This window comes from Gymnoscopelus microlampas, assembly GCF_963454915.1.
Source record: "Gymnoscopelus microlampas genome assembly, chromosome: 11".
NCBI classification, from domain to species: Eukaryota; Metazoa; Chordata; class Actinopteri; order Myctophiformes; family Myctophidae; genus Gymnoscopelus; species Gymnoscopelus microlampas.
In genome coordinates this window covers 52,456,941-52,471,729 of record NC_139948.1, presented here as the reverse complement: position 1 = coordinate 52,471,729, position 14,789 = coordinate 52,456,941, and the positions used below count along the sequence as shown (strand labels likewise).

Sequence of the window (14,789 nt, the reverse complement as noted above, 5' to 3'; positions counted from 1 at the left end):
ACTGGGTAATGGGACATTCTGCATAATGAGTACTTTCTACTTCTGGTACGTTAAGTACATTTAGAGCACCTTTGTACTTTTACTCAAATATTGTTTTAATTCCGGACTTTTACTTGTAACAGAGTATTTCTACATTGCAGTATTGATACTTTTACAGTAAAATATTTGAGTACTTTTTCCACCACTGAATATTGAACAGATAAATCAAAGTTCAAATGACACAGATGTGTTCCTGGTCTTAATGGGTTAAGTTTCTAAATGTTCAGCATTAATAACATGGCCGACACAGTGACTCAGGTGTAAAGTGTTTCATTAGTTGTGATATTTTGTCTTTTGTTTTTCTCACAGATTCCTGTCAGCTTTCACTGGATGAAAACACAGTGAGCAACAACCTCATCCTGTCAGAGGAGAACAGGAAGGTGACTCTTACAGGACAAAACCAACATCATCCTGAACATCCACACAGATTTACCTCTAGTTTCCCTCAGGTGTTGAGTAAAGAGAGTCTGCCTGAACGTTGTTACTTTGAAGTAAAATGGAGTGGACGTGATGTTGGTGTAGCAGTCAGTTATATAGACATCAGCAGAAAGGAGGCGGGGATATCACGCTTTGGTCACAATGACAAGTCCTGGATGTTATATTGGTATAGTGGTTCAGTCTACAGGTTAAAACACAACAGCATTCAGACTAAACTGTCAGGACCTGATGCCTCCACAGGGGGGGGTATGGAGGGTGAGGGGGTAATGGGCGTGTACACAGATCACAGAGCAGGTACTGTGTCTTTCTACTGTATTAATGACAACAAACAGACCCTCCTCTATACAGTAAACACCACCTTCACACAACCTCTATATGCAGGGATAGAGGTTCAGATTGGTACAGCAGAGGTGTGTGAGATCTGGTAAACGTGTTGAAACACTTACACCCTACAGTATGTATATAGAATATATAGTAGAGCTTACAGATACAGTATATACATACTACTGTACTTAACTGACTGGGGTCCCCCAGGGGTCTGTACTCGCCCCTCCCTCCAGTGCAATGCTTGTAGATCTGATATTTTCAAACGGGGGGGGGGGGGGGGGGGGGGGGATGGAATGGAAGAAGCTATTGCGACACAACTTTGTTTCACAGGCTAAGACTCAATACCGCCCTCATCTGGCTAGTCAGGTTAGGGATGCGTTGTGAGCTTTTAGATCTACTATTTTCAGACAGGGGGGTTGTGTTGTAAATTTGTAGATCTGCTATTTTCAGACAGGGTGGATGCGTTGTGAGCTTGTAGATCTGCTTTTTTCAGACAGAGGGGATGTGTTGTGAGCTTGTAGATCTGCTATTTTCAGACAGGGGGGGTGCGTTGTGAGCTTGTAGATCTGCTATTTTCAGACAGGGTGGATGTGTTGTGAGCTTGTAGATCTGCTATTTTCAGACAGGGGGGATGCGTTGTGAGCTTGTAGATCCATTCCACATTAAGTTAGCTCCACCATTGAGAAGTTCAAATCCAAACTAAAGGCTCTGTTGTTGTTTGTTGTTGTTTTGTTTGTATTAGTTTTAGTTTTCTGGTTACGTAATAGGCTTTTATTATAGCTTTGTGAATAGATCTCACAGTCTATATGTTGATATTGTCTCTTAAAGCACTTTGGGTTTTTAAATGTGCTGCAGTATACAAATAAACTTGACTTGACTTGACAACCTCAATCTGTTTTTATTATTACAAACCTATATATTTATATAAAAAACATAAAACAACTCATTACATGTATTTGACCACGGACCCCCATCTCAACATATGTTGTTCCAGGGACCCCCATCTCAACATATGTTGTTCCAGGGACCCCCAAAAGCAAAGATTTGAATTACAAATGTTCGCTTTAAAAAATGTAGATAATCAGGGATTTGCAAAAAATGTTCAAGATTTTTCAAAAATCTACAAGCTCATAGCGCGGCACTCGGTGCCGCGCTATGAGCTTGTAGATCTATTTTATCTTTTTTTTTTTTAGCTATGCGTGTAGATGCATAGCACATAGCTATGCTTGTATATCTGCTATTTTTGAATAGCCTAAGTAAATTATAAAAGGTTAAAATGATTGTGATGTTTTATTTACACATTTTGCTGGAACCCACGTTTTAACAAAATGTGTTAATAAGACTTCACAATCATTTTAAGCCTTTATCCATATTTAATGCTTTGGCTATTGAAAAATAGCAGATCTACAAGCTCATAGTGTGGCACTCGGTGCCACGCTATGAGCTTGTAGATCTGCTATTTTTGGAAAAATCACCCAAATATGTGCAAACCCTTAAATCTTTTTTTTTTATAAAAGGTGAACATTTTGAACTCAAATCTTTGCTCTTTGTCCCTGGAACAACATATTTTCAGGTGGGGGTCCGCGGCCAAATACATATCATTTTGGGGGTCCTTGACATGAAAAAATTTCAGAACCACTGATATTATAACAACATACGTTTTCTTCAAAAACTGTTAAGATTTAGAAGATTTAGAATGTCAAGGACCCCCACATTTATATATATTTGGCCACGGACCCCCATCTCAAAATGTTTTGTTCCAGGGACCCCCAGAAGCACAGATTTGAGTTACTAATGTTCACTTTAAAAACATATATATATTCAAAGATTTGCACACATTTTCATGATTTAAAAAAAACAGCAGATCTACAAGCTCGTAGCGCGGCACTCGGTGCCGCGCTACGAGCTTGTAGATCTGCTGTTTTTGAACAGCCAAAGTATAAGATAAGTCCAGGTGTGCGTCAGAATACTGTGATAATATTAGTTATTAATATCACTTCAGTTTATCCTCTCAGAGCCTCTAGACTCAGTAAAACACTCTGTACTTGGTGCCTTCTTTTTTTCAACCAAACACATCAGATCTACAAGCTTGTAGATCTGCTATTTGTAGTGGTTGTTCCTCCTAGTGGGGTTCACGTGGTTAAAGGTGAAGTATAAAGTTATGTTCAATCTGTCCTTTAATGGAAAGTGATTTCCTCTTAAAGTGTGTCTTAGAGGGAAAGATTTACATATTCATGAATCGTAATATGACATAAATGTGAACTTCTATAAAGCACTGCTTCTCAAAGTGGGGTCCGGGGACCCCCAGGGGTCCTTGAGGGGGTTCCAGCGGGTCCTCAGCAAAACGTGCTAAAACAGCATCACAATCATTGTATATCTTGGCTGTTCAAAAATATCAGATCTACAAGCTCACAGTGCGTCACTTTGTGCCACGCTGCGAGCTTGTAGATCTGATGTTTTTGATTTTTTTTTTTTAACACAAATCTTCTATTGTGGGGGTCCCTGCCCTGACACAAAACCTTTTCAGATGGGGGTCCACGGCCAAATATAAATATATATCAGTCTGGGGGTCCCTGACACAAAGAAGTTTGAGAAACACTGCTGTAAATGAACATAATGTCATTCAGGATAAAGTTATAATAATATAATATGTTATAAGACATAAATAGAAGCTTCTATAAAGTAATATAATGTCATTCAGGGTCAGTGGTGGAAGTACAAAAGTAAAAGTACTCTTTATGCAGAATGTTCCATTTCAAGTTTTCAAAATGTATTAAAATCTTTTAAAAATATCAGATCTACAAGCTCACAATGCGTTGCGCATTGTGAGCTTGTAGATCTGCTATTCTTAAATAGTCATAATATATATAGGGCTGAAGTGGGTAATGTAATGTTGTGTAATTGTTAGGGATAAGAGTGTCAGTGTAGTGCATCAGGGATCTGTGTAGGGGCCGCAGTGGCTCAGGGGTAGAGTGAACTGGAAACCACAAGGTTCCCGGTTCCATCCCGGGCTGGGGGGGGGCTCTCCCCCAGAGTTAGCTCTCCCCCAGAGTTAGTGTGGAAGTGTCCTTGAGCAAGACTCTGAACCCCTAACTACTCCTGATGAGCAGGTTGGTGCCTTGTATGGTTTCCTCCTCCATCTGTGTGTGTGTGTGTGTGTGTGTGTGTGTGTGTGTGTGTGTGTGTGTGTGTGTGTGTGTGTGTGTGTGTGTGTGTGTGTGTGTGTGTGTGTGTGTGTGTGTGTGTGTGTGTGTGTGTGTGTGTGTGTGTGTGAATGGGTGAATGTAATGCACAATCTATGTAAAGCACTTTGGTTAAAAGCGCTGTATAAATGCACCATTTACCATTTTTGGGGCGATGTAACCGCCCCCTATAAGTGACGCTTGGACACTGACTAATCCTGCACCGTGATTGGCTAATAGTCTACGACGCAGTCTACACCCCTAACCCCCTTCCACAGTCAATGCAAATACCAGTCTACACCCCTAACCCCTACACATTCAATGCAAATCTATAGCTGTAATGTGATTGGCTGCTTGACTCTATTCAGGACTGTGATTGGCTTGCGAAACACATGACACATGTGCAGCCCTATGAATAGCAGTATGGCACTTTAAAAAAACACATTTAAGTGAGTCATGTAATGACCACACACCGCCCACTTCACACTGGGTGTGATTTTTATATTGTTCGTCAGTAACGTCCTCTAACTCAGCTCAAAGCCCCTCCCACCTGAAAAGACTGACCACTATTTTACACATTTGTTGTTTTCATCAACAAATTGACTCCTATAACAAACACACTGGATAGAACAATAACAGCATCACACGTGATAAACTGAATTGTTTTAACACTCTACAGTATCTTCATATTATTGCCTAAAACCTAAACAGCACATTTATGTGTACACTGTATTAGAGAACATTATTTTAACCTGCTCGTGCAGGGGAGTCTATGATGGTTTTATCAACTACTTATTCACCTTTATGTTCTGACATTAAGAGTGCTGTGAAGAAACACTGGTATTTGTTATCTAGTGATCCTAATGTGGGTCATGTATTTAAGGAGCTCCCATGTTTCAGCACAAACGTGGCAAAAATGTGAGCAGACTGTTATGTTCCACCACAACATTTTATGTCCGATCTGCCTACGGACAACTTCCTGTGTTTTAATTGTGTTCATTGTAACACAATGATCAGAGGTAATCATATTTTACACCCACAGAGGTAGAAAAATGGATGTCAAGAGCATTATCACCTGTAAAACTAAGTTTGTGGTATATCTGTTAAAAGACCCTTGAGGCCTTTGTTACGTGGGTAAAACCAAAAGAGAACTTAAAGTGAGGATTTCAGAACAATAAAAGTAATATTACAAACAAGGATGAACAATGGCCTGTGGTTAGACATGTTAATGCAGTGGGACATGAGGTTTGCTCTCTGAGGTTCCAGGTATAAAGGCATATTTACACTCTTTAGTGCAATTAATTCTAACAATAAGGGTTACGCCTCTTTCTTGTGATACTGTATGTACTGTGGTATTTAAAATGTGCTTTGAGTCTTTTATAATGTTGTGGTATTTTTGAAAAAAAACTGTGAGTCTGTCTTTATGTAGGGGTTTCTAACTCACATAGACATGGGTTTAAAAAAAATATATTCTAAAAATGGACTATGATGTTTTTCTTGTTTCTTGTTGACCTTCCTGTAGAAAATGTTGTGTTTGATGTAACATGCAAATATGATTCTCACCTGGACCGCTTTGTGTGAGGCACCGAGGTCCCCTTTATAAGAGACACTGATTTGTGTATGCTTCACACACACTGAGGAAGGCCTGTGGGCCGAAACATCCGGTTTATGAGCTGCTGCTGCATGGGGAGGGGGTATTACTGAGATATTAGTGCCAGAGTGCGTTGTGCATGAGATTAAGGTGCAGAGTATCAGCAAGTGTCAAGTTCACATAGTCCACATAAAGTATCTTTTACTGGTATAATCCACAGTTAGGTCCATGAGGAAAGCAAAGTCCAACCTGATGACAGGCGGTGGTCAACAAGCTTTAATCTGGGTCAAATCTACAAAATTAGTTCAAAATAAAAACATAGGATTGGGATCAGTTTGATCCCAAACAATCAGGATTACCTTGATTCCCTTATCTGTTGGGCGAAGTACAACAATGTGCAAACACAGCAGCAATATTCGTGAGTTGCTGTGATAGGAGAAGGATATCAAACGGAACACAACCACCCTAAAGACTAATCATTGTGTATATTCCTGCACTATACCTGCACCCAGTGATCTTGGTACATAGAAATTGATCTATTGAAGATTCTGACTTTCAAATGTACATATTTTTGTTTTGATTGTATTGCTGTATTGTCGTATTGTGCTTTTTGCTTTGGCAATGTAAACGTATGTTTTCTCATGCCAATAAAGCCCTTTGAATTGAATTGAATTGAATTGATTCCACATGGAGGGTGGATTTTTGTGTGAATTACCAGAGTAATATACAATTAATTTAAACATTATGTTTCAATATAAATAAGATAGTAAAGTTTGTAAATTGAAATGGTACATCATTTTTTGCCTTTATGGTTGATTATTCATTTATTTTTGTCACATGTATACTTGCTGACCACTCCTTTGGGCCCTTTATCTTAAAGTCAGGCCAGTCCTTACTGCCACAAACCTAGAAAAGGTCATCCATGCTTTAATCTCCTTTCTGCACTTTATTCAGGTATCAGAAAGCTAAATGTTGCAATTGATACAAAACGCTGCTCCTAGGCTTTTGACACACAAGAGAAGTGAACACATTACACCAGTCCTTGCTGCCCTTCATTGATTATATGTGAGTTTTAGTATTCATTTAATGTGTTTACTGCTTGTTTTTAAAGCTGTGACGCTCCTGCTTATATGTGTGATATTTTAACCCTCTATGAGCCTGGCCTTTGCCTTAGATCATCCAGCAGTGATACAGGGCTTTAGTCATGCTGCTGTTTAACTCACAGCCTGGGGATCTCAGGAAAACTCACTATCCTCTTTTAAATGTCTTCTTACAAGATTTTTATTAATTAATTAATTGTTGTCATTTATTTAGTCTGGATCTAGGATTCACTTTCTAACCATTTAACAAAAAGCTTCATGTTTTTCCTCTCCAGCAATAACAAACATATTTTTATGTTTTTCCTCTCCAGCAATAACAAACATATTTTTATGTTTTTCGGGGGGTTTTATGACCTCAATTACAACCTACTAATAGACTATAAGGGGCAAAAGCCAGGAAAAAAGTTAGGAGCTCTATTTCAATTGTGCACTAAAATTGTTGGCTAATTTTAAGGACCCTGTCAGTTATTTAAGTTCCTTCCTGCCATGTCAGCACAACTCATTCTGGGTGACATGACTAAGCCTACTCTTAACAGATGAATAGGTATCTAACTTAACGTTTCTCCGTCCCCTTACAGGGGTGATCTTTACTGGAAATGAATGCCGTCTTTTCCCACCTAGAACCGTTAGCAATAATGATGCTCCACCTCCCTTCAGTTTAATTCCCCCCCCCCGGTACTGTTTCACATGGCTACCAATACATTTCATCAAAGCGTTTGGTAAATGTCTGCTCAACCAGCCTGCTGATGAAACCTACTTGTTATTTCCCTTCAGACATTGACAATGAGGACAACAATATGTTTTACTGGGGGCTTCACATCATTAGATCATTCACTCATATGCAGGGCTGGACTGGGACATAAATTCGACCCTGACATTTTGGCCAAGACCGGCCCACCACAACCGCACGATACTCTACCGCCCCGCTCCGTGGAGGCACATGCCCTTAATACCACCACTTTTACTAAAAAGCATCCCTCCATGTTCTGGAGCCTTGAGTAAAATAAATTATAACTACACAGCCCATACACAACTACACAACCTATAAATATAACAGTTAGGGCCTGGGCCGTAGCGTGACGGTCCAGGCACCCTAGGCGCCAATGCCAGCCTGACAGCGTGTTGCGGGTTCGACTCCCGATCCTGTCGATCTTTGCTGCGTGTAACCCCCCCCCCCCCCCCCCCCCATCTCTCTCACCATTTCCTGTCAGCCTACTTTCCCTATCCCTCTCTAAATAAAGGCATAAATAAATATATATGATAGTTAGCCCACAGCAGGGGTTCCCAACCATGTACCAGCGGTCTGTGAGAAGGCGGCCGTGAATCTATAACCTTAGGTCCAGGATTGTCCAAAGAACAGACATTATTCAATGTGACGTCACTGTTGAATCTACTTGCTTGTAGCATCCAGCATCCAGAATATGGATAACACAATAATAGTTGTAGTTTCCACATTGTTTTCCTGTCTCTGCTTTATGCTAAATCATCCTCAACCTTATTAGTTTATTAGTTTAGTTCCATAAAGTCCTGTTTGCTCAACATGTCACTCCATATCTTTACTGTCAACAGTGTTTTAGTCTTTATGTGAGTTCATATCAGACGTGTTTAAATGGATCTCTTGGGCTGTTTGTTGTTGAGAGCTAATGGTGTATTTATTTAGTTCATGTATTATTGGTTGTTAGTGTTCATGTTCTCTAAATGCAGCTATGTGTATGTCTTACATTAACATAATGTTATCTTTAATATAGGCTACTGAATGCAACTAAACTATAAGGACTGTGTGTGTGTGTGTGTGTGTGTGTGTGTGTGTGTGTGTGTGTGTGTGTGTGTGTGTGTGTGTGTGTGTGTGTGTGTGTGTGTGTGTGTGTGTGTGTGTGTGTGTGTGTGTGTGTGTGTGTCCTCTCTCCTCCTTACTGTGTAATGTTAGTGTATTTACAGTGTTTGTCCAGCAGGTGTCTCTGTTCACCACATCTTCAGCTAAAAGACACACGTTCCTTTCCTTTATAGTTTCCTTTATTCATTCCCTCCTCTCCTCTGTCCTTTGTTTATACCTATTATTATTTCCTTTTCCCTTCAACCCTGATACTAAAACACACTTCATCCACAATATGATCTACAAGCTCATAGCTATATTAACACATTTGGCTGGGGACGCCCCCAATATTATTATTTTACTAACTTGTATCTGCACTTTAACTATTATTAATGCTATTTTTATGTATTCATAGATCAGTGGTTGTCAAACTTTTACATTTCAAGGACCCCCATAACTCTAAAAGTGTACACATGGAACCAAATGGACCCGTAAGGGTCCATTTGGTTCCATTTGGTTCCATTTTGTACGTATTGTGTACACTAGTGATGCGCGGATTGACCCGTAAATGGGGACCCGCGGCGCGGGTGGGTCGAGTCAGAATTTCGGAGGCTGCGGGTGAGCGGGTCACGCGCTCTCACAAGCAAAAAAATAAAAATAAATAACATGCTCTTGTTTTGTCTTTATTCCTAATAAGAATAAGAATAATAACAATAAAACAGTTTGAATACACTTGGGGATTATTTTCTAACCATGATTTTACAGAATTTAAAAAAAATGGCGGGTCGCGGGGCGGGTTGAGCCATAGATTTATATATGGGTTCGCGGGGCGGGTTGAGGCGGGTTGGGTTCCGTGGCGGGGCGGGGCGGGCCGAGTCATGAAAAAACCCGACCCGCGCATCACTAGTGTACACTATTTTCAAAATGCTTGCCTTTCTTAGGTAATATTTGACTATTTGGCCAAATGTTTGACCATGGTCTTATAGTATAGTTGGTTACTTTTGACACTGTAGGCTACTGGTCTTATTAGTTTATTTTTATTTGTCATTTTATCTGTATTAAAAAGGTCTTAAAAGTCCTTAAATGGTCTCTTTATAAATGTGCAGATACCCTGTATACACCTATACTGTATGTTGGTCTGTTTACTGTTGAGTGAGCATAGAATGCATATAGTTTTTAAAGCATTTTTTTTTTCTACTCAAATCTTTGCTTCTGGGGGGTCCCTGTAACAACATATTTTGAGATGGGGTCCATGTCATTTTGGGGGTCCTTGACATGAAAAAAGTTTGAGAACCACTGATATTATAGCAATATACGTTTTTTTTCTTTTACTTTTAGGATTTAAAAGACATTTGTAGAATTCGCCAGAAGCAAAGATTTGAGTTACAAATGTTCGCTTAAAAAATATTTATATATTCAAAGATTTGCACAAATTTTCACTATGAAAAAATAAATAGCAGATCTACAAGCTCATAGCACGGCACTCGGTGCCGCGCTATTAACTTGTATATCTGCTATTTTTGAATAGCCAAAGGAATCAAAAAATGAGGCGTTCCCGGTCTTAAGGAGTTCAGGAAATGTAAAAATAAGGAATCAGTACCAGAGCAACCACTCGAGGAGATCGTGAAGTGCCGCACCGGCAAACAACTTTGGGTCAAAATGTCCTCTCAGTACAGGGTTGTGTAGCATGGAATGGCCTTCCTCTACGTATAAGGGACTGTGCTACATTTACATCTTTTAAATTCAATGTGAAAAGATGGTTGCTTGAAAACCAAAGCTGCAACCATCTGTGATCATGTTTTAGGTTTATTTTTAGGCTATGTAATGGTATGTAAATGTATTCCACCGTTTGTCTGTCTGTCTTTATGATTTCATGTTTTGTGTGAGGACTGCGGGTGAAAATTAGCATCTTTTGCTAAATCCGGTGTATTTACGTTCATGTGACGTTCATTAATATGCTCTGTCCTGTCCAGTGGCGTGCACAGACATTTTGAGGGGCAGGTGCTCAAGTAAATTATATATTTTTTTGTTTACTTGGTCTGCTCTTTTTTCCCCTCTACACCTATACCTCTTTGCCAAAAATAGCCGATCTACAAGCCCATAACGCAGGCTTGTAGATCTGCTATTTTTGGCTAAAGTTCTCCTCAGAAAAGGGATGCTAGGTTTCGAGTGGTTATGGTAAAAAGAAAAATCATATCACATAAAGATTTGGCGGACCCCCTGTAGTAACTCTGAGGACCCCCTGTTGAAGACCCCTAATGTAAACTGAAAAAAAAAACAAGCTTTTTTTTTTCTTTTTTTCAAAAGGGCACTTCTGGTCAAGAGGGCAAAGGGCAGGTGCTGTAGCACCACCTAGAGTCTATCTGTGCACGTCCCTGGTCCTGTCTAAATAAACAAATAAAGTAAAGTCAAAATGTAATGTTGAACATATGTCATGATAAATGTAAATGCCTCGTAGCTGCACATAGTGTTTGTTGAGTCAATATCTCTGCTTTTAGAAACAATTGAAAATACAAATGACACATAATGTTGAGTGCTTTGTTGACGCCCCCTAGTGGCACTGTGGTGGAATATCTGTCGGCTCTCCAGGACAATGAAAAGCTTAAGACTTAAACCACCTGAACCCCCAGCATGCCTCTTCTGAGGGAACGTCCAGCAAAAATAGCAGATCTACAAGCTCACAACGCGCAACGCATTGTGAGCTTGTAGATCTGCTATGTTTGGCAAATCGATTTGTGTAGAGTGAAAGAAGAGCTCTTTAAAGGTCTGTTTTTATCAAGAATAGATGGTTTACAGATCTGTTTTATCAAGCATAGAGGGTTTACAGGTCTGTTTTATCAAGCATAGAGGGATTTTGTAAATGTGTAAGTTGTGACACTGCCACATAAATGTGTGAAATAATGTATTTCCTGTCCAGGTATGATGAGTATTGAAAGAAAAAGATACAAAAGAGACATAACATACTTGGTGATAACAGGGGAATATATTGGTTAAAATATGGTTGAATATTTAACACCTAAATGTAGTGTATGGATAAAATGTTTTGTTTTGTGTAAGGTGATTATGGCCATTATGATTCATTTTATGTTGACATGGTTCACTCATAGGGGGCGCTGTGGGGCACACGCAGCAGAAGTTCCACAGGAAGTGAGGTATCAGGAACAACTATAAAAGTACAGGAAGTGAGGCGGCCGTGGGTTCCATTTTAGGTTTTGAAAAAAAGTGTTTGGTGGTGTTTGAGAAGGAGACTCTTACTAAACCAGCCTATACAGCCTCTACTAAACCACTGAGCAGTGTGACCGGAGAACTTATGCATCTGGAAGGAGAGAAGTTTGGTGGAGGAACATTTCTGAGGGTTTAGCTCTGAAGCCAGTCAGAGCTTTTGGACAAAGAAACCCATGTGACTGACCCTGACTTGAAGAAGGTTGGGTGAGGAATATACTTTTTTATGCAATGCATTGCCTTTTCATTTGATGAAGGGGCGGCCATAGCTGAGTGGTTAGTGAGCCCGCCTAGGGAGCCAGAGGCCCTGGTTGCCCCAGGTTCGATGCCAGGCCAGGCCAGCATATGTGTCGATGAAATGGTGCCATGTCATTGTTCCGACGGCTTATTGTTCCGACGGCTCATTGTTCCGACGGTTACTATACTAACCCTATACCTAACCCTAACCCTAACCTTAACCGCACGCGGAAGCCATGTAGTCGGAGTAATGGGATGTCGGACTTATGGGCAGTCCCCTGAGCAAGACTCTTAACCCCTAATTGCTCACAGGTTCTCATTGGAAACAAGACCGCAAGGACTTTCATGGACGACCTGTTAAAAGGAATTATCCTTATCCTTATGACTTTGGGGATCACCTGATTTTCGGAAAATAGAAGATCTTGAATACTTTTGGATAACTTTTGGATTACTATACTCATTGGAGACTTTGAGACAAGTGTACTGATCGTTTAATTGAATTGAATTGAATTATTATTTTGGTTGATTAATATTGGGTCAGATAAAATACTGCATTTAATTTCAAAAGCAACAGTTTAGTGTTTTCTTTTTGGTCTGCAATACAGTTTGTTTACAGTATAAAGAATTACTGCCGCAGGTACAGGACCTTTATTTCTTTAATATAACTTCATGGTTCTGATTGTTATAAAGTGGCTTCATGTTAACAGAGCTGTTATAAAGATACAATGATCATCTAAAAGGACCAGTACATGTTCTCATACTGTGACTACATAGCAGGGCAATGTCTTACACAACCTGGCTGAAGTTAAGTCAGAGAGAAACACAGGAGCGTAGCTTTAGACACGCCCCTTATGATAGAAGAGCTCCAGCGTTGTACATTCAACCATTTAGAGCACACACAGCGTTGCAGTGAACAGAACAGGCTGGATCAAAGCATACACATTCATTTTAGGGTAAGTGTTATCCATCAATATACTAGAACACATCCCTCTAGTCTGGTCTGCTGGGATAAAGGTTCATGTCTGCTGTTCTCACCTTTATCTTTATGAAGGTTAATGTTGTGCTGTGTTTTATACAATGTATTACAACCACTTGTTATTATGTATCAACGTTTGGTTGAATGTAAAATACAAACAATGTAGGAGAACTTTTAATTTGTTCATTTTCTCTCTGCCTTCTATATCAGTCTGTTTAGTTCTGACGTGTGTGTGTGTGTGTGTGTGCGTGTGTGTGTGTGTGTGTGTGTGTGTGTGTGTGTGTGTGTGTGTGTGTGTGTGTGTGTGTGTGTGTGTGTGTGTGTGTGTGTGTGTGTGTGTGTGTGTGTGTGTGTGTGTGGTGGTCGCTCCAGGAAAGCGGAGACAATGAGTGACTTTTTTTATAAATGTCTCATGCATGAGCAAGGAACGCACAAGGTTTAACATGGGCTGAGTTCTAATGCACACACTCTGCCGTGAGTGTGTGCGTGCGTGCGTGCGTGTGTGTGTGTGTGTGTGTGTGTGTGTGTGTGTGTGTGTGTGTGTGTGTGTGTGTGTGTGTGTGTGTGTGTGTGTGTGGGTGGGCGTGGCCCTTGAGCTATATTGTGGGCAGTGGGGCGGCAGTGGCTCAGGGGTAGAGTGGCCGGGTAGAGTGAACTGGAAAATGTAAGGTTCCCAGTTCGATCCCGGGTCTGGGGCTCCCCCAGAGTTAGTGTCGAAGTGTCCTTGAGCAAGACGCTGAACCTCTAATTGCTCCCGATGAGCAGTTTGGTGCCTTGCATGGTTTCCTCCTCCATCGATGTATGAATGTGTGTGTGAATGGGTTAATGGCACAATCAATGTAAAGCGCTTTGGATAAAAGCGCTATATAAATGCACCATTTACCATTTATATTGTAGATTTGGTGTAGAGGGGAAAAAAGAACGTCTCAAAACATCACATTGAGCTGAAAAACATACTTTATATTCCAATAAACCTTCATAAATGTGAACAACAACAACTGTCACTCTAGCAGAGTGACTTTTTTTCTAAATCTCTCATGCATGAGCAAGGAACGCACGTGGGCGTGCACAAGGTTTAACATGGGCTGAGTTCACATGCACACACTCTGCTGTGTGTGTGTGTGTGTGTGTGTGTGTGTGTGTGTGTGTGTGTGTGTGTGTGTGTGTGTGTGTGTGTGTGTGTGTGTGTGTGGCCCTTGAGCTATAGAGTATATGACGACCATGCAGACATAACTTGGTCATTTGTTCTCATGTTTTTGTTACTTGTTTTATCTTTATCAGATGCTACGTTCATTGTTTACCTGTGATCCTAGTTTACTGAGACACTACACTGTCTCTATGTATTCTATGATCCTATAGTTTACTGAGACACTACACTGTCTCTCTGTATTCTATGATCCTATAGTTTACTGAGACACTACACTGTCTCTGTATTCTATGATCCTATAGTTTACTGAGACACTACACTGTCTCTCTGTATTCTATGATCCTATAGTTTACTGAGACACTACACTGTCTCTGTATTCTATGATCCTATAGTTTACTGAGACACTACACTGTCTCTGTATTCTATGATCCTATAGTTTACTGAGACACTACACTGTCTCTCTGTATTCTATGATCCTATAGTTTACTGAGACACTACACTGTCTCTCTGTATTCTATGATCCTATAGTTTACTGAGACACTACACTGTCTCTCTGTATTCTATGATCCTATAGTTTACTGAGACACTACACTGTCTCTCTGTATTCTATGATCCTATAGTTTACTGAGACACTACACTGTCTCTCTGTATTCTATGATCCTATAGTTTACTGAGACACTACACTGTCTCTGTATTCTATGATCCTATAGTTTACTG

General features: G+C 40.2%; 2 protein-coding genes across 2 annotated transcripts in view; both read left to right on the top strand.

Annotated features, from left to right (window-relative positions):
• The window catches only part of LOC311056094 (NLR family CARD domain-containing protein 3-like), a 133,998-nt gene extending 132,948 nt beyond the window's left edge, over nt 1–1,050 (top strand). The window contains exon 12 of the mRNA XM_084072477.1: nt 349–1,050. Within this exon, the coding sequence (XP_083928603.1) occupies nt 349–905 (557 nt within the window). The 3' untranslated portion in view covers nt 906–1,050. The remainder of the gene's footprint in view (nt 1–348) is intronic.
• Nucleotides 1–14,789, top strand: part of LOC311056092 (NLR family CARD domain-containing protein 3-like) — a 119,297-nt gene that overhangs the window by 62,969 nt on the left and 41,539 nt on the right. The window lies entirely within an intron of this gene.